The 20207-nt window shown below is 44.2% G+C and overlaps 2 protein-coding genes across 2 annotated transcripts in view; one reads left to right on the top strand and one right to left on the bottom strand.

Annotated features, from left to right (window-relative positions):
* Positions 1-11240, bottom strand: part of Tgfbrap1 (transforming growth factor beta receptor associated protein 1) — a 44727-nt gene extending 33487 nt beyond the window's left edge. The window contains exon 1 of the mRNA XM_051152693.1: positions 10902-11240. Within this exon, the coding sequence (XP_051008650.1) occupies positions 10902-10977 (76 nt within the window). The 5' untranslated portion in view covers positions 10978-11240. The remainder of the gene's footprint in view (positions 1-10901) is intronic.
* A 504-nt stretch (positions 11241-11744) lies between these two features.
* C11H2orf49 (chromosome 11 C2orf49 homolog) lies at positions 11745-19113 on the top strand. Its single transcript, XM_051152692.1, has 4 exons — positions 11745-12051; positions 13856-14022; positions 16824-17199; positions 18660-19113. Exons 1-4 carry the CDS (start codon positions 11836-11838, stop codon positions 18714-18716), a joined length of 816 nt encoding a protein of 271 aa, XP_051008649.1. The 5' UTR covers positions 11745-11835; the 3' UTR covers positions 18717-19113.
* The last annotated feature ends 1094 nt before the right edge of the window (positions 19114-20207 follow it).

Here is a 20207-nt window from a genome sequence, read left to right as displayed (position 1 = left end):
GACCAAAGTTATCTGCATGTAATGGGAAACTAATAAAACCCCAGCACAGACAAAGCACACACAGGCTTTTCCCTGAAAAGGTAAGATGCTATAGTAAGTATTAAACTGCAGGTTATCTTTGAAAGAGATTTTATTTTAAGCCCATGAAGTTAACAAAGCATATGGTAACTGCATGTGAATATAAGAACAGAACACAAACTGTTAAGACTGTTCTGGCATTTTCTGTGAAGTCCTTGACATGACTGAGTAAGCTGATGATTCTGCCCACAGAGTTTGTTTCATGTTTACAAAGACAAAAGCAAGAAAGGAACATTGATCTTGTTTGAGATGAGAGAAAACTGGAAACATCCCAGCTTTCCACCACAAGACAGAGGACTGCACAGTGCAACAAGAAAAAGACCTATAGCTACATACAAGGTTTAATACATTCATGGAAAATCTCTTGGTGAGAAGAACTAAGTCCAGGGGCGATGAGCCTGGAAATGAGCAGATGACAGATTTCTAAGGTATCAAAAATGTTTAGTTTTCTAAATTGAATGTTGCTGTCATTATTCATTACATCCTTACAGATTATTTTTCTATATGTTATTAAACAGTAATCTTAGAACTTTTTATTAGTATACATTAATTATATGTGATGGGTTTACATTTTCTAATTTTAAAATCATGTGTATGTGTGTGTAACTTACATTTATGCATGTTCATGTGTGAATGCAAGTGTATTCATGTGAAGACTCACACTGGAGGCAAGAGGCCAATCACAGAGTTGCACCTCTTAAACTAGCTTCTGTCTCTAGCTCCCATCTTGTCACAGGTGTGCTGGGATTACACACTCACACTACCACGCCTAGCTCCCATCTTGTCACAGGTGTGCTGGGATTACACACTCACACTACCACGCCTAGCTCCCATCTTGTCACAGGTGTGCTGGGATTACACACTCACACTACCACGCCTAGCTTTATGTGGCTTCTGCATATCTCAATTCAGATGCTCATGCTTGTGTAGCAAGTGCTTTGGCCCCCTGAACCATCTCCCCAGCCCACATTATGACATTTCATACACAAATATAATGTATTTTGATTGATGCAATAGTGACATGACTGTTGTGGGGGTAACACACACCATTTTATGAGGTTTAAACATTAATTTTTATGATACGTATTATTATAAAATTTTTACTTTCCCAAACTAGTTTAACCTTGAGAACAGAAAAAGATCCATTCAGTAAACTTTCTAGAAGTCACAACTTGCATGGTTTTCATTTAAAATTTCAGTTCATGGAAGCATACATTTATCACATATATAATTGACTCATAATTTCTGTTCATCTAAATCCAGTACTTAGTTTGCATTAAATCCATATTTAAGGACCATTTCTCAAATATCAAAGACACTTGAAATTTTTAGGGGGCATCTCATAAACTATTAACCACAAATGCCTCTTATAATTATTAACAGATAAAGGGCAACATGAGCATGTGGGAGACTGCTCACTGAAACAGATGCCCTACACTGGGTAAAGCCTACACTGAGTGACTGGCTGCAAGTTCTGAGACAGCAGGCTTCATGAGTCCACTTACTTTCTTCTTGGGATGTTAGCCACAGCAAGGCTAGGGAGATGGCTCAGTGGGTAAGGGCACCTGCCACTAAATTGGATGGCCTGAGTTCAATGCTGGAACCCACATGGTAGATGGGGAAAAAAAACCTATTGCTACAAACTATTCTCCAATCTCCACACATGTATGTGTCCTCACACACATGACAAATAAATGTAAAAACAAATAAAACAAAAAGCCACAGCACAAGAACAAACAAATGAAATAGAAGTATTGGATCAGTTATCTAAAAAAGAGGCTTGCAGATACATCATAATATTTTAATTTATGTACATATAAAATTAGATCAACTCCTTCTCTGGACAAAAATAAATATATTGGAAGAGCATTCTAACAAAGTGGCATTGATTAAGATGGGTGCTTTACCAGAATAATATTACTAGCTGTAGCACAGAACACAGACATTGAGAAGAAGGCCAGGTACCCTGTGCATCTGGTAAAACAAGCAAACAAACAAAAAACCCAAACACTCATTATTCAATATTCTCGAGTTGCCTAACACTTTTAAACAAAGTAACCTCTTGAAAGCTCCTGGGAAGCTCTATGTGTACCAGGACATCACTGTTAGTACAGGGCGCAGGGTGGGGCTCCCCAAGGGGTGAGTTTCACAGCCTTGTAACTGAAGGTGCCTCCTATAATACGCTACAGATTAATTATCTATATTTTAAAGACATTATATCTAAAATTGGCTTTGGTGTCTTTTCCTCAAGTCATGGTAAATTTTGTTCTTTTGGGTTTTGGTTAATGAATTTAATACCAAAAATGATCACAAATCAAATGGCCATTCTGATATTTGGACCAGAGCTCGGTCAGATGGAAAGGTGGGCAACAATGTGGACTTTGCACCGAGAACACTAGGTCATTTTGTTCTTCAAAATGCTGTATAAACAATGCTTCTGTAGGAAGCCTTTTGGAATAGATAAAGGCAAGGCTGTCCTTGGAGAGACAGAGATAAAGACTAGGGTAGGGCAAGAAAGCAGGGGGAGGGGAGAGATGGTGGGAAGAGAAGGAAAGAAACAAGGTTGAGATTCCTTTTCTAGAAGTAAAGGAACTGGTCAGATGTGCACATCCATAGACACAAAGTAGAAATCAGAACTGTCCGTGACAAGGCTCCTTTTATTGTCCCTGGGGCTTCTGTGGTGGGTTTAGGATCTTTACTGCACTACTTTGGGGGCAATTTCTCTCCACTAGAGAGTCCTAGCTTAGTACCCACCTGGATAGTACCTTGAAGTTCAAAGCTTTTCAAACAGGTGTTTGAAGCCTGGCCAGTCAGGACACCCCTCGGTCTTGGCTACTTGGAGGCTGGAGCAGGATGACTACTTGAAACCCCAAGTTTAAGGCAAGCCTAGGCAGCAGACCATGAACCTGTCTCCCTAACCCTACCTGTTGGGGGGGGGGGGTGGAAGAGGAAAACTGGGACTTTCGCTCATTTCAAATATTTCACATTAGGCTGTGGCAGTGGAAATTAACTTTTTTTAAAAAATTAAAATAAACTGTGTGTATAAATGCATGTCTATTTGTGCATGCTGTGTGGGTGCATGCAGAGGCCAGAAAGGAGCATAGGGTCCCCTGGTGCTGGAGTTACAGGCAGTTATGTGCGGCTGATGCCAAGTCCTCTGGTAGAATAAGAGCAAGTGCTCTTAGCCACTGATGCTTCTCTATAGCTTGGAAGCTGACTCCCGGTAGGGTCAGAGCTAAAGCCTGAGCTCTGAGAGCAGCCACCAGGGAAGATGTTGGAGCATGCGTACTGGAGCTTGGAAAGGGCAAAGCACTGTGTAGGTCCCCAGAGCTCAAGTACAAACGAAGGATGGCAGTGGACACAGTATGTGGAAGGCATCCTCAGTGTCAAATGAGAGTCTGAGTTCTGGCTATGGCATGGCCACCTCTTTGCAAGTGTAAGTGAGTCAGTTTAGCTACCTCTGCCCACAGGGTTTGGACTCTGCTGCAGGTTTCCCCACACTGTCATCTAGCCGGCTGAGGACAGGGTAGTTCAGATGGCCTGATCAACTCCAGTTGCTACTTGGAGAGCTGAGGCTCCAAGCCAGGCATCCTGACTCCAAAAAGCAAAGGCCCACAATACCTCAGGAATAGATGGTAGGTGTACCTAACATCCATCATGCGTACGCTGCTCCGAGCACCAGGCAATGCACCCTGGGAACATCTTGGCTAACCCTTATGAGAGTCCCAAGCACTGGACTGGTCATAGTTATCTCTAATTCCCTTCATTCTCTTCCTCTTGCCTTTTCTCCGTGTCTCTCTTTGTCTTTTGTTTAGGTGTGGTAGTGCTGCTGGTGGTAGGAGGTTTATCTGAGACTATTGTAGCCCAGGATGATCTAGGCTGACCTCTAATCCAAACTGATCATCCTATCTTGTTCTCTTGAGAACTAGGATTACAAACGTACACTACCTGCTTGGGTTCCCTCTTTGATTTTTGAGACAGGATCTTGTCACATAGCCCAGGCTAGTCCCAAACACAGAACTCTTTTGATTTAGTCTCCTGAGTGCTGAGATTACCTGAATGCACAAGTCAGCCAGCTTCCTTTCTTACCATAAGTGAGAATAAAATGTCAAACTGAGAAGAGAAGAAATGACAGAGAACTGAGACATCCTGTGGCTTGTTTAATGGCACATGGCTAGCTACACAGGGACTGGTCCCAGTTTGTTCCTAACTCCACGTTTCCCCAGCTCTACTGACTGAGGGGACAAGCTGACTTCAGTTTCTCTGAACTAAAGTCTTTCTCACTACAGCTGAGGCCTGGACCCATCAAGGTGATGGGCCCCGTTGGAATTGGTCTTAAAGTGATCCCTGAGGCCAGCAGGGCTCTTACTTCCCTGATGTGGGTCCCAGAAGTGAATCCTATGACTCCACCTGTCTTGTTGAGACTCAGATACAGTTCCGTCATATCAGGAGATACATTTACCTGACATAAATTGTTCTTGCTGAAAAGCACCCCAGTTTAGTGACTCAATCCTGAGGTTTGCTGGAAGCCAACAGCAAATATATTAGCTTGTAACCAAGCAACACTTGCAACACAAGTATAGAAGAGACAGCAAAAGGCTGGGTTAAAAAAAGTACTGGCCTGTTCCAGTGATGAGAGTGGGGGCGGGGGAAGGAAGAAGACAGCAGTGGTCTAATTTGTCTTGATATTACCCTGGCACACATCTGTATCTAACTACCCCTAGCTTTGCTAATACCAAGGATAAAAATATAGAAATACAAGTTGTCTTCTTATCATGGGTTCAGATATGGAACCCATGGATGTGGGATTCTAGTGAACTCCATATCAAAAGTATTCAGGACACATCACATAATGTATATCATGCTAAGCTGTTATATGTCTGTACCAAAAATGTTCATCTAGAGGTGACTTAAAGCATATGGCAGCGCATGTAGATGTTACATACAATTGCTGTAGCATCTTACATTCTATAAACGTAAGCCCCACAGAGTAGGTATCCCTGGAGAATCCTGGAACCCAAATCCATAGGTACTAAGAATGGCTGTGCTCATATATTTGTATACTATATACTCATGTACTATATATTCAACATATAGTGTATGCACAGACCATACACAAATACAAGTGGTATGTACACATGTATGACTAGTGTGTATCTAGGCACATACATGTCATTTTCATCCTAATGAGCTGCATCAATGGTTATAACTGAAGAAGCCAAGGGGTATGGAGAAGTAGAAAGGAGGGAGGGGGGTAACAGGGGTCTCCCAGCACTTCCCACACAACACTGTCTTCAACATAGAACCTTTAAACACCAACAAAGAATTATCACATGCCTATGAAATTTCAGGCAGTTATCTATTTATGTACATTATTTTTGCTGAATTTTTAATTTATCCTACAGCATCTACCTGACTATGAAGAAAAAATCTGATCGCAAGTCTTGATGAAGACTTCTAAATGCATTTTGCAAGAAGTGCTCAACCTTATTGGGATAGCCCAGGACTGAGTTGTTAGTTTTGCATTCATTCAGTAGTCACATATTTTTTAATATAGTAAAACAGGTCAGGGTTGCCACAGAGGAGATGAGTTGTAAGAGCTGAGCCAAATTATTCTGTAGAACCCAAACACCTGGCTGCCACCAATGATGATTTTAATGTCTTTCTAATGACGAACGGGTCCTGACCAAGACAAGATGCTGAACTCACTCAGTGAAATTGCCTGGTTTTCATAAAGGATCAAAATTTTAATATTAACATAAAGGCCATTAATAACTGTTTAAAAAACAGAAAAGTTAATTGCAAGTCAGGTCTATAAAATACATGTATTGTTTTTGTTTGTTGTCAAAACCTTTCATTTGCACTTGTGCTGGCCGTCTGTTCCTTGGATCTCATGTAGCCCAGGCTCCTCTCCAACTTGCTATGAAGCTTACAAAAAAAGCCCTTGAAGTCTAGATACCTTTGCTTCCCCCTAAAGCCTTGTGCCATTACACCTGGCTTTATGTGGTATTGGAGAGATGGAAGCCAGGCCTTCAGTCATGTCAGGCTGGCAGTCCACCCGCTGAGCCACATCCCCAAGCCCCACTACTGCTTTTTAAACAGCAAGCTCCAGGCTTTTTACAGCTGCTCCTGAAGCATAGGCCAATACCAAGAGTTGTCTCTAAAGACTTTAGCCCAAGGCTAAATCGGTCCTGCAAGCCTGCAACAGTGAACAGCTCTGTCCCCAACTGTAGGGATAGAAGACTGTCACTCAGATATGACTGGAGAAAGTAAGGCCAAAAGTCATGCCAAGTCTCAGCAACGAGCTGAAAACGCACACCGTGTCATGTATGGTGAACTGAAATCCAGAATCCACAGCCTAACTCAATAGTAAACCCTGCATGGGATCAACGATTGCTCAGCACAGAACATGGATTTTCTGAGTGGAAGCACTGCCTCACACTCTTGTTTTTATTAGTGAATGATCATTTACTATATTTATGTCAAGTGTCAGGTCTTGAGATAGATGCCACCCATGAATATTGTCTTATGAGAATCCACACACCTTTTGTATAATTAGCCTACCTGGTGAAGATACATAGTCACGGATGGCTGGTGATGGTCTTGAACTTGCAGCCCTACCTCTATCTCCTGAATGCAGGTACCACCACACCCAGCTATTAGCCCCATTTTGATCAGGAAAATAGCATCCAAAAGTCACTGCTGGGAAGTGACAGGACTGAGATTTAAACCCACAGCCTCATCCTCACCACAGGCATAGAGCCTGCCATCAAGCACTGCCTTTTATTACACACCCAAGTGGCAGTTGCTTGGTTAGCAGAAAGGAAAGGAAAAAGAAAAGGAAGCAGCTGTCCAACTGTCTCTTCCTTTTTGACCCTGGAGCCTGAGTCTTCTGTTTGCTGACCAAGAAAGAATCATGCCCACCAGCGTGAAGGTGGAGCCGGCACCACACTAGCCCGTCTCTGCCCAGCAATCCTGTCAGCAGTAGGCACGGCTAGCCCACAGGGCACCCCCTTCATAGTGTCTTCCCTTGTCACCACATTAACAACCAATGTCGCCTGCCCCAGCAGGCCCTACCCAAAAGCACGGGAGTGATCAACCGTATCTGCTTAGGCTACAGCCCTCCACCAAGAAGCACGGTGTGAAAACATTTCAGCATTCAAGTTGTAGCTCCAGAGCAGCGACCTCTGAGACTCAACCAGCAATCCTTAGACTGAGGCAACACCAGGAGGCAACCTGACAGCCTCATGAAGCACGGGGCATCAGGCAGAAGGCGGTGGAAAGGAAAAGTCTCACTGGGGTGCAGCTCCCAGCCCCTACTCTGGTGGAAAAGACTGGGGACCGAACACAGGCCTCCTCTTTCCTCTTTAACACCCCACTGTCTGTCTCCCGGTCTCTCAATTCAGACCTGAGTCCGACCTCAATTTCAACTCCTAACCCACAGAGCTCGGGAAACTTCAATTACAGTAAGCACCCCAACCGTTCCGCCCCAAGGGTGGAGGCACACCAGCAAGATCCTTCCTGGTCCCGATTTTTTCCCCAGAAACGCAAGTTCAAGGACGAGGTCTGTCGGATTTTCCTCTGCCTTGCACTGACACGCCCCCAAAACACAGTGTACAGTGACCCCGCACGGGCGGACACCCCAGGCTCCCCGCAAGCCTGCACGCCGGCCCCCAGCGGCACACCTGGCCCAGTCACGCAGGCACCCGCCCGCTCCCGCCCCGCTGCACCTGCGCGGGCGCTCGCCATGGCCGGCCGCGCACCCGCCGCTCGCGCAGGCCGCCCCTCGCCTCTCACCAGCGTAGCGCAGCCGTCCCACGCCGCCCGCGGCCTGGGGCCCCGCCGCCCGCTCCGGCCGCGGCTCCTGGGCTGCCGGCCCCGCCGCCGCCGCTTCCCGTCACGTGGGCCGCCGCCCGGCGCCGGCGGAGGGCGGGCGCTCGCTCGCCGGTGCCCAGGCAGGCGCGCGCCGCTGGGGGGCTCCGCGTCAGGGCCCGGCGGTCGGGAATGCGGGCGACCGCGCGGGGGCGAGTGCGCAGGCGGCGCAGACCCCGGCCGCAGCAGCCCTGGGGAGGGGAGCGCCGCCACCGCCCGCCTGGTCTTCTCGGCTTTCCACTCCATGGCTGGCTGCTACACGGCTGCACTGGAAGCCGGACAGATGCTTCCTGCAACCCGGCCCCGACTTGCGGGCGGCGCTGCCTCCTGGACCTCAGTGTGCCATAGGGGGTCACGGCCCCTCGGGCCCCAGGCCTACTGCTAGTCCAGGCAGAAGGAATGCAAGTCCCGCAGGGAAGGAGCATATTTGCAGACTATTCCTTCCAAGCTGGGAGTCCTGGGGTGATTCCACCCACTTCTTTTGGGGCAGTCCTTCATGGCCACTCCTTTGTGTCAAGCCCAAAAGAAGAATCCTAGAATCTGCCTTCCTTATAGAATCAAAGCCCAGTTTTCTGATAAAGGGTTAGGAAGCTCCTCCAGAGTCACCAGTGTTGTCAGCACACAAAAAAGGTTTTTCTAGTTATTTCCCCTGACTTGAGAACCCTACCACCAACCCACGCCCCCGCACCGCCCTGTCCCCAGAATTTGCAGGAAAGATGTCATCCCAAGCCCTGAGGGTGTATAACAAGACATACTATTCTGTAGTCTTGTTTCAAAGGAGGAAAGCATGTAACGGTGGGGCCTTAGAAAAGATTTCTACTGACTGATTACAGACCTCGAGTCCAGTATGTGCTACCCACGAATTTCAATCCTCCCGTTTTACTGGGGCAAAGAGAGGTAGATGACCTGTCTTGAATCTCATGCTAGTAAGGATCAGAGCAAGAACTCACAATATATAACATAAAATTAAGTCCTACCGATTAAAAAGTTTATGGAACAACTTTTACATGCCACTCTAGATGATCCAGGAGTGAAGATAAACACTATCAAAAAACAAAAGAAGAAGAAGAAGAAGAAGAAGAAGAAGAAGAAGAAGAAGAAGAAGAAGAAGAAGAAGAAGAAGAAGAAAATCAGAAACAATTCTTTACACAAAGAAGAGGTAAATCAGAAACAATTCTTTACACAAGGGCTTATTACAGGATTTTTTTTTTTTAAAAAATGGCAGGCTCTATAGTTGAAACATCTGTTCTTGGGACATATTGATTAATCTACATCATAAATGACACCTCTTTAGATAATTCCTGGATTAAAACATGCTTAGATATCTTCATAAGTTAACTAAATTATTCATGTTGTTTCTGTTGAGTCCATTTAAAAACAAATATATTGTCATGGTTTCCAAATGAATTTTTGAAAAAATTTACTTATATATGTATGAATGTGTGTGTGTGTGTGTGTGTGTGTGTGTGTGTGTGTGTACACCATGTGAGTATAGAAGCACACAGAGGCCAGAAGAGGACATCAGATCAGAGTTATAGGTGACTGTAAGCCAAGTAGATGCTGGAAACCAAACTCTAGTCCTATGCAAGAGCAGCAAGTGCTTTTAACTGCTAGGTCATCTCGACCCCATCAATTGAATTTAATTCATTCATTAATATTTGTTTGTTTGGGTTTTGTTGTTGTTTTGGTTTGGTTTGCTTTGGTTTTTCGAGACAGGGTCTCTCTGTGTAGCCTTGGCTGTCCTGGATTCGCTTTGTAGACCAGGCTGGCCTCGAACTCACAGCGATCTGCGTGTCTCTGCCTCCTGAGGGCTGGGATTAAAGGCGTGCACCACCACACCTGGCTATTAATATTTGTTAAATAATCCCTGGCCCTGTATGAAACAATATAAGAGTTTTTATAGGATGTGCAAAGATGTGTTCTGACAGAAAACTTTTTAAAAAATGGAGTATTTCATAAATACAACTGCGTGCTTCAACAGCTGCCAAACTTCCAAGACTTAGCATCCTCTGCCTTGTGCTATGCTGTTAGGGGATGGTCTGATGTATTTTGATTTGAATTACTGCTTTCTGTCTGTGTGACCCACCTTTTGCTTAATAAAAAGCCATCCCACCTGGGCAGGGCAGAGGAGATAGGTGGGACTAGGAGAGAGTGGGATCCTGGGAAAAGGAAGAAGAAAGGACCACCTCGAAAAGAAAGGAGAGAGACCTAAAGGGAAGAGAGAAAGGCTGCCATGGGTTAGATGGAGAAGACGCACATGGTCGAAGTGGAGGGAGAATCTGGCCCAGATGAAGAACATTAATAAGTATTTGGGATTATTGGTGGGAGGTAACTTGATAGAAGTTATTAGAAGCAGATGACATGGGACTGAGGCAGGGAGCCCATGCCTGCTCCACTATGGGAGGTAGTTTAGAGGATTGATATCTGCCCTGCCCCAGGTTAACTAAGACTATTTTAAAATATAACAAGTGACTGTGTCTTGATTGATTGCTGGCCGGGCCTATAGATAGTACATGCAATTTTTAAAAAAACAATAATGTACCCCACTTCTATCAAGCTCTCTGCTCTATCTTCTTGCATATAGAAAGCACTCAGCCAGTCACTATCTTTAAGAGATACTTAGTAGTGATGCTGGGCTGGAATCTGGGGACCTGTTCGTACTGGAGATGCCCTTTACAACACAGCAATGTTGCTAAGCATAGAGGGGAGCCCAGGAAGGAGTAGGCAAGCATTGTCTACCATCCCTTGTGGGTAGGAAAGGATGGATATGAAACTTATTATAGTTCTTTCTCTCTTAATCTTATTTATTTATTTATTTATTTGGTCTCAAACTACAATGTCTCCCAAGCCATAATTTCTTCTTTAGATGCACCCCAAATATCTCTAATGGACTTATTTTAGGCCAGGATCTGCTTTGGGTATTGGAAGGAATAAAAACAGACAGATCTTACCGGTCACAATTTTTGCAGCTTCAGCTTGGGGTGTGGGGCCAGAAAGCCGTAAGGACAAGGAGTCGAGCAAGGGCATGGACCCACATTTCCAGACTATTAGACTTAGTGCTTCATAAACCACCTCCTTGTCGCTTCTTTCTTGATGTCCATCAACAGGCTACTAATGTCCAGGTGGAGACAACTGGAGAGGCATTTGACATACTTTAGATGTAATCCTTAGAACATTGTGAGACAATTATAATTTTATCTCAGAGATCAGAAGCTGTAAGGGAGAGGAAGTATTTGTCCTTACTGAGAGTGGGAATTAGGTTATAACCTATTGAATTCTACGATCAGTAATTTTCCAATAACACTCGGTGCTTCACAAGTGCATATACCTCACGTATAATTCCTATTTTGATTACTCATTCAAGAAAAAGGCATTCTAGTAGCACATCAGACTCTTCTGAGAAACAACAGTCTAACAGCCTTTAGACTGTCGCTGCCACTTTCTCTGCTGGTTCTGTTTTCTACATGTGAGCTGGTTGGTTTAAAAGTATCATTTCAGGGAACAATCCCTGATGCCTCCGAGGCGCGGGGATTACAGGGAATTATTTTGTCTTACTTTATACAGAAAGGAGATTAGGCAATAAAAGATTGGGACATTGTAAAAAGCGAAAAGAAGAATGGCTTCAGATACGATAATTCCAATCGGGGTCAGAGATATTTGCCCTCTTGGCCAATTCGATTCGGTCTCTCTTTGCAGTCGGGAGAATCCCGGCCCCTTCTGCCATGGTACGTCACAGGAGGCACGACCAATGGCGGCCCGATCGGGTTGCTTCGCCTTCCGTGCTTCCGGCGCGGCCGGGGCGGGACTCCCCTTCCGCTCTGCGTCCCAGTCCATCCCTTTGGCTACGCTGCCTCAGCCAGGGATGTCAACCCTCCACCCTCTGCGATGGCATCACGTCTCCAGCGCGCAGACACCAGAGTCCCGCCCCCGTATGTCACTTCCGCGACGCTTCCGCTGCGGTGCCTTGTGGGTAGCCGGCCAGGGGGTCTCCTGGCGACGACCATGGCGGGGGATGTGGGCGGTCGCAGCTGCACGGACGCGGAGCTGCTGCTGCACCCTGAGCTGCTATCCCAGGAGTTTCTCCTTCTTACACTGGAGCAGGTGGGGCGCTCGGACCGACTGAGGACGGACGGGCAGCCGGGAGGACAGGCAGGCCTGCGGGAGGCTCCCAGCCGGTCCTCGCCCACACAGATCCGATGGGGGCTTGCCTCCCTCGGATCCCCAAGGGAAACCTCCGGAGAGTGGCGAGAATCCCCGCGAAATCCTCCATAGCTCGGAGAGGGTGTTTCAGACAACCTCCTCTGCCTGTGTGCAAGCAACAGCCTGCGGAAGAGAGGGACTAGGAGAACAGACCGGGAGGGGAGAAGGCTGGGACACTGAGGGCTGCATCCAATGCTTCTGAGAAATAGTCCGTTACACAGATTCTCGCCTCCTTTAGAGACGCTGAAACTGAGTCCCGGAGAGATGAACTTACTTCCTAAGATCATTTATCTAAACACAGTCATCGATAGGAGAACTTAAGGCACCTGGTTTTCCAGGTGGTGCTTGCTTTTGTTTTTGTTTTTGTTTTCACGTGGTGTAACCTAACAAATAGAACATGAAAGAAAAGCGTGATAAGTCCTATTTAAAGTGACAAAATTATTGAGTTTCACTAGAGTTTTGTTTTTCATGTGGTTTTCTTCCTCTCAGTACCATATCTTTCTTTATTTTGATAATGACCTTTAACCTGTGGTTCTCAAGCTTTTAATCACACTTGGATTATTAAGGGTTTATTAAAACATATGGAGTTTCCTCGTCAGTTTCTCATTAAGTAGCTTCTGTATGTGCCCTGAAACTACATTTCACCAGTTCTTCATGTTGATGCACTGCTGCCAGATTCTACCCTCTTCAAGTGTTTCCAAATAGATTTAAGTCCTTTGGGAATTGTTCAAGAGTCTCTGGGTACTCCCACCCCGAATGCAGGATGAAAGCCAGCCGTACACTGTATGAAGGAGGAATAAGATGGTTTAAAAGTTTGGAAAGGAAGTCTAACTAATTAGCTGGTGTTGATTTTTCAGTTACGCAGAGCGTATATTTCCTCCTGGGTGTTGTGCGTTATTGTGCGTCAAGATGTTTAGAGGGAGCTGGGAAGTGGACAGTGGGGTTATAGGTGATTGAACTGCATTGAATGGTGAAAATAAGGTGGGACAGGCTGCCTGGATGGTGTACTGTTGCTGTCCTCAGAATGCAGAGTTGGGTTTCCGTCTGCAGTAGTTAAGTTCATTTCAAAAAGCTATGCAGTAGCTCTGTGTGTGTGTGTGTGTGTGTGTGTGTGTGTGTGTGTGTGTGTGTGTGTGTGTTGGGGTGGGGCTCTTCATGGTAAAGCCCGCGCTTGACATATTTAAGGCACTGGGTTCAGACCCCAGCAATAAAACAAAACAAAGCAAAAAGCAGGTATCTACCATATTGAAAGAAACATGAGAAATAAAGCAGGGGTGAGACTAGCTCCTACCCCACCAGTTTGACCATAGTCAGAGCAGCTCATGGACAGAATGTTGACAGTATGCTTTCTTTTACCTGTTTTTCTCAGGCAGTGCCGCATTTGCATTTAGATTAAGAAGGTGGTGCTGCTGGTGGTAGTAGTAAGGTAATGGTCCTCTACTGCTGGAGTTGGCCAACACTTAATGGACAGTATCCCTCACAGTGAGGGCACGTGGCACTCTAAGATGAGGCTGAACTTGAATTTATAGAGTTTAATAGGTCTTTAATACCCTACCTAATAATAACATTTGACTCTTAAATGGATATAATTGTGAGAATAGTTTTATGATTTATTTAGGCATAATGTTTTAACCTTGTTAGGTAAATGGGTAGGTTTTAAATGAAAGATGTTGTTTTGAGATTATTTTTGTTTCCTTGCACACAGAAGAACATAGCTGTTGAAAATGATGTCAGAGTAAACAAAGACAACCTTACTGACCTTTACGTCCAGCATGCCATACCATTGCCTCAGAGGGATTTGCCAAAGAATAGATGGGGGAAAATGATGGAAAAGAAGAGAGAACATCATGAAGTAAAGAATGAGACCAAAAGGTACTTCTTAATGCATGTTCATCTAATCCTTCACAACTAAAGAGTTTTGTTTTTGTTTTTGTTTTTTCCCACCCGATGAACTTAAGCAAAAAGACATTCATTTGGTAGCTGTTCATTGAGCACCAAGTGCTATGATTGTTAGTGGGTAATACATCCCTTCTTTCATGCATAGTTGAGAGAGACTTAAAATTAAATGTCTGCTGTGATGGGCAGTGACAAATGGTAAGGAGACAGGTAAACCATGGAGAGAGAATGGTAACTGTGGTAAAATAGCCAGCAACTACTTGACTACAGAATGACATTTCAGTAGAAAGACCTGTAAGAAGCTGAGATTTGTTTTATTCCACACCCTGAGAACCTAGCGGAGCAGCGTGCTTGTCATGTATCAGGTCTAGGGTTAGAGAGAGATGGAGGTAAAGCAGTCCCTGTGGATGGATGGCAGGAACTGTGGGATCAATTGGGGATTTTGAGGATTTGCCTTTCTCTGAGATGACAAGCTGTGAATAGGTTTTGAGACAGTGGTGCTGGTGACCCTACAAGATGACTTTTTAACAGGATCATGTTCCCTATTGAACTGAGAAGTAATTGAAGGTGGGACATTGCACAGATGGAATGGAGAACTCAGCCAAGAAGGCTGTAGAGCTGGCCCTGGTAGCAGGGTTGTGGGTAAGATGGCCTGAGGGCATGAGAGTGGGAGAGTTGACCCTCCCCTTGCCTCTGTGGCATTGGTTGAGCTATCTGGGGAATGCTGGAGAGCTTGCCCTGGTGGTATGGGTGGAGAGCTGGTGGGCTGACCAACTCAGCCACTGCCCAGGCCCAGATCCAGCTAACCAATGGGCACGAAGATTCATCAAATCCCATGATTAAAATTGTACAGATATTTTAATCACTGATTACCAAGTGTCTAGATCTTAGTGAGTGCAGTAGGTTTTGCTTTGTTGTTCGTGGACTACTCTGGGAGTCTTGTACAGTCTTATAGTTTCTCTTAGTTTAATAATAATTGACTATGATTATGTGGTCAAAATAACAGCACTAAAAAGCTGCTCGTTTTACTGTGGAGCTAGTTAATATTTATACTAGCAAATACTTTGCTATTTGGTTGCTAAAACACCACGATCAAGGCAGTTTGTAGAAAGGAGGGCTTATTTGGGCTTATGGTTCCAGAGGGATGATCCCATCAGGCAGGGAGTCATGGCAGCAGCTGCTGACAGTGCAAGCAGGAAAATAGAGAGCAAACTAGGAATGGCAGGCATCTTTGAATTCTCATAACCTTCCCACGTTGAGGTACCCCTAGCAAGGCTACACTTCCAAAACCACCCAAACAGCACCACCTACTGAGGAAGAAGCATCAAACTGCCAAGACCATGAGGGACATCTCATTCAACATTTTAGAAGTAATTATATTTTTGTAAATGATAATGAAATTTCTTTTTTAAACATTTTTTAATTTTTTATATATACATTTATATTATTATACACATATACAATAAACTACCTATAGCAAAAAGAACCATGACACAATCAGGAATTATATAAATGTTACATTCTTAGTGTTTTGGCTGTTTGTATTTGACAGCCTTAAGAAAACATCTTTCAGCTGGGTGTGGTTGTGCACACCTTTAATCCCAGCACTTGGGAGGTAGAGGCAGGTGGATCACTGTGAGTTCAAGGCCAGCCTGGTCTATAAAGCAAGTCCAGGACAGTCAAGGCTACGTAGAGAAACTCTGTCTCAAAAAACCAAAAAAAAAAGAAAAAAGAAAGAAAAAGAAAACATCTTTCCTATCTTGGTGCATCTAAAATTCTGAATATAAATCAATCTCCATCACATCTTGTCATTATCAACTTAAACATCTGTCTAGACCTAAAAACATCTTAACCCCTAAACAACTAAGCTTCATTGTAAAACTAAGCTACCTGGTCTTCAACTACATCAGAGACTTGAGAAGGAATACACTTGATTACCTGAGTATGCCGGGAGTACAGATTAGTAGCTTTCCAAATGAGATGATGATAGAGACAGTTTTCTACCTGAATAGTCTACATCTTCTTCAGCCTTCTGGCCCAGCATATCTGACAGACATATTTGTGAGGCAGGAACATATTTGTGGGTGGTTTTGGAAGTGTAGCCTTGCTAGGGGTACCTCAATGTGGGAAGGTTATAAGAATTCAAAGATGCCTGCCATTCCTAGTTGGCTTACCTTGTCTTGGCAGAGTTTGGCCGTCAACTCTGCCTGTATCCAAGCTTGCCCTTTTTTCGGCAGAATTCTGTCTGTGGTAGAAATGAGAACATTTTGCCCAGTGGCTTGTTTGCCACATTTGAAGCCATCTCCATAAGGTTCTTTGATGCTCATTATCCTCTTTGAGGTAGGCTGGGTGTTGCCAGGAGTTAACCTGTCTCATTGTCAGTGAATCTTTAAAATAACAAAAACATTTTTAAATGCCATATTCTGCATGTCTCCAAGGTTTTTGAAGACCTATCCTACCTTATCTTTCTATAGAATCATATCTATCTGCTGCACCTAAGATGTATATTCTTGTGATAAAAGTAGACCAGTGATTGGCATGACCATGATCTGATCAGCTAATACTCTACTTTTATAACTCATTTATCCTTTCTTTTTAATAAATATTTTATACTTTAAAGCATTAGACAATTGTTTCTTTGGGCCTGAGAATCATATTTCGAATAGCTCCCTTTACCCCAGTCTGTTGAGTAGATCTTGCTGTTTTGTCTGACTGACTCCAGTACTGCTCTGCCAGCCTGTGTGGTGCTTTTCAAGAGAACACCTCTCTGATTTCAGGAGTAGTGCTATAGATGGATTAAGGAAAAGGCCCCTCATTGTGTTCGATGGGAGCTCAACAAGCACCAGCATCAAAGTGAAGAAGACAGAGAACGGAGCAGATGACCGACTCCAGCCTCCCGCCCAGACAGGCTCCAGCGGTGATGCCGTACGGAAGTTACCAAGTTCCTCATCAAGGATTTCACCCCTAATTTTGTCTTCCTATCTGCCTATGAACAATAAAATGGAACACAGTAACAATAACACTAAACAGAACCATGACTTAACACATAGGAAAATTCCTTCGGGTCCAGTGAAATCGCCACCTTTGTCCCCTGTTGGAACTACTCCTGTGAAATTAAAACGGGTTGCTCCTAAGGAAGAGGCAGAGGCCACGGTAAGTGTGGGGTGGCTTCCCAATTGAGCCTGGCACTGAGCAGTAGCCCCAGGTCATCCGGCTGTGCCTATTCCTGTTTTGGGAGGATGGGGTGCTGACAACAGGCCTATTTCCTTTAGTGGCTATAATCTGGAAACAGTATAGAGTGTAACATTTGGCTCCACGTCAAACTATAATGGAATTTTGATAGTTTAGCCAACACTCTTTCCTTACTGTGATGATATAAAGGTTCACCGTGAGAGTAAACCCTGTAGCACGGCAAGCTTAGTGGGCCCACCTGCACAGAACCCATGAACAATTGGGGTGCCACCCACATACCCAGTCTTTGTAGCCTTCCTAGTCTACCCCAGTAGGTACCCCATCACAGTATAGTGTGCGTCCCTGGCTAGGCTGGGCTAAGGAGCAGAGGGTGAGATCTCTGCAGCTCAGTAAGTGCCATTCCAGAATGAGTGGACACTGCCAAGGAAGGGATCGCACGTGGTACCACTGACTGCACAGTCTACGAGGCCCACTTGGCAGCCCTTGAATGCTGCAGTGGTCTGTTTTCATATCTCATTGCTCATATATATCCTGGAATTTAAATTATACAATGATTATTTTTTTCTAAAGTTCACTAAATTTCTTTCTATACAGAATGAATGTAGAAAGGCACATTTCCTAAAATTTTCTCTTTCCATCTTGGAATTCAAAGGCTAAGCACTCCTTTGTTACTGAGGCCAAGAATGCTGTTGTCTGGGGCAACACATTTATGAAGAAGTATTTGGCCTAGGCCTAAGGCTGTTTGCTGCAGCCAGTGCTCAGCTCTGCCTATTAGGTCACCCTAGGAGCTCTAAGAAAGCGAATAGAGGCCTTTTGCCTCTACCCTTTGCAGTTTCTTGTTCTGCCGTTTGTGGGGAAAAGTTCAGGCTCGTGTGTGTAGGTGTGTGTAAGTGTAAGTGATCTTGGTACAAAACGTGAGACCCACAGAACAGACAAATGGGAGTTGAGACTTAGTTTTTCATCCAACACCGTTCCCACCAGGGGGCAGCAGTGCTCTAGCTGTAGCTGTAGCTGACCTTGGCTAGTTGAGTGCTCATTTAAGCTGTTTGTGATTTTTGTTTGTTTGTTTTGTTTTGTTTTACTTTTTTTATTAAACATTTTTTATTTTTTACATATATGTTTATTTTATTACACATATATACAATAAACTACCTATAGCAAGAAGAACCATGACACAGGAATTATATAAATGTTACATTCTTAGTGTTTTGGCTGTTTGTATTTGGCAGCCTTGAAGAAGGCATCTTTCCTATCTTGGTGTGTCTAAAATTCTGAATGTAAATCAATATCTACATTATCTCGTCATTATCAACTTAAAACATCTGTCTAGACCTAAAAACATCTTAACGCCTAAACAACTAAGCTTAATTGTAAAACTAAACTATGAGGTCCTATTAACTGGTTCTGCTACTGTCCTCTAGAATCACCTGAAGCCTCCTGAAGCTAAGAGGAAGATCCAGCATGTTACATGGCCATGAGGGGAAGCCTCCAGAATGTGACTAGAGCTGCAGTTGCGGTTCTCAGATGAGCCCACAGCACTCACAGACAACCTGACTGCTGTGGGATTTTCTTGAGGTTTAAAATAGGTGTGGAAAAATAAATGTCTTTCCCTTCTCTCCCGCCCTCCATTTTTTTCCCCTTTCTTACAATGCCTTGACATTCATGTCCCAATTAGGGAAGAATTTCTTTTTAAAATAGAGTTTTGTACACATTTCTGTAAATTTCATTTCCCAAGCAGAAGCATAAAGCAGTTCACAGTATTTCCACCTGCATCTTGAAGGGTTTGCCAAGAAAAGTGTGTTGATGGTGTTGATGGAAAAGCTTTCTGTTTTTCAGCTGCGTGTGCCACTTTATCCCACGGAAAGCAAAAGGGAAGTCTGGTTTTGTCTCTCCTCCCTCTCAGTGCCAAAAGCTGCTACTGTGTGCTTTGACTGTTCCTGTCTTGCAGGGTTCCTGCCTGATCTTTCCTTGTGCGGCTTGAGGTCTCACTGTGAGTTCAGCTATTTCTTTTGTGAGCTTTATCTTTTTTACACGGACACATTGCAGAGCCTGGTAGTGGGGTGATCATGCTCGAGGCAGTACTCGGTGGCAGGAATTTAGGAATGCTGGGTGCTGGAGTTCTAGACTTTAGGACAGTCCAGAACATGTGGCAGTGGCGGTGGGGTGCTTACCAGTGTCCTGGGGAACAGACAGTGGTCATTGTCGGCCACTGGAGTTGGAATTCACTGTAGAGTGCCTCAGAGGAGAAGTGAACTTCTGGCTTAACGAGGTTTCTGTGCTATAATACAGCTTCCTGCAGGGCCGTCCCATGCAGGCTTAACTGATGGTATTTTTATTTCTGTGAAAGCAGCGTTATCCACTTGTATAATACAGGCGAAAAAGAAAATCTTGTTTGCTTTATGTCCTTGACTTCTAGTATCTGCTCCCTCCTTTATATTTCTAACTAAGAGCAAAAGATACTTCATACATTTTTCATGTATAATCTTCAAATTGGTGGTTTGCTTTGTTGATATGCCTTAGGGTCATCTCTTTTCTTTGGTTTGTTAAAACAAGCATTTTTGTTCAGTTATCATAGCCTTACAAATAATAATTCAGCCTTGCAGGTAAAAACTGATTTTACACATCAGCCCTGTAGTTTCTAAGTGTTCTGCTTTTTTTTCAGACTACATTTGTACTCATAACCAAAACTGATGCATATTAAGTGCTGCATGATTTGCCGATGCTACAGTAACATTTTACATGTACTGTTATCTGCAGGGCTGATAATATTGCTGAAGGGAACTGTGCTCCTATATATAGTTGTCAAGGGAGAGTTTAAAAGTGCGGCTTTTAGAGTAGGATGACACATATTTTACATTCAGTTGGCCCTTCTACTTCCACCGGCATTTCTCTTTAAAGAGAGAGTTAGCCATTTGATAATTTTAAGTCAGTGAGAACTTATTTTTAGTTACTCAGTGAAATTAATTTTT

Source organism: Acomys russatus, chromosome 11 (assembly GCF_903995435.1).
Source record: "Acomys russatus chromosome 11, mAcoRus1.1, whole genome shotgun sequence".
Lineage (NCBI taxonomy): Eukaryota > Metazoa > Chordata > Mammalia > Rodentia > Muridae > Acomys > Acomys russatus.
Note: the sequence above shows the minus strand (reverse complement) of the source record. Positions and strands in the feature narration are given on the sequence as shown.

What these genes read in the sequence shown, in the direction of transcription:
- C11H2orf49 (XM_051152692.1), top strand. Translation starts at nt 11,836, where the DNA reads ATGGCATCACGTCTCCAGCGCGCAGACACCAGAGTCCCGCCCCCGTAT. An exon ending in TCCTTCTTACACTGGAGCAG is followed by an intron (nt 12,052 to 13,855) that starts GTGGGGCGCTCG and finishes CCTTGCACACAG; the next exon opens with AAGAACATAGCTGTTGAAAA. An exon ending in AGGAAGAGGCAGAGGCCACG is followed by an intron (nt 17,200 to 18,659) that starts GTAAGTGTGGGG and finishes ACTGTCCTCTAG; the next exon opens with AATCACCTGAAGCCTCCTGA.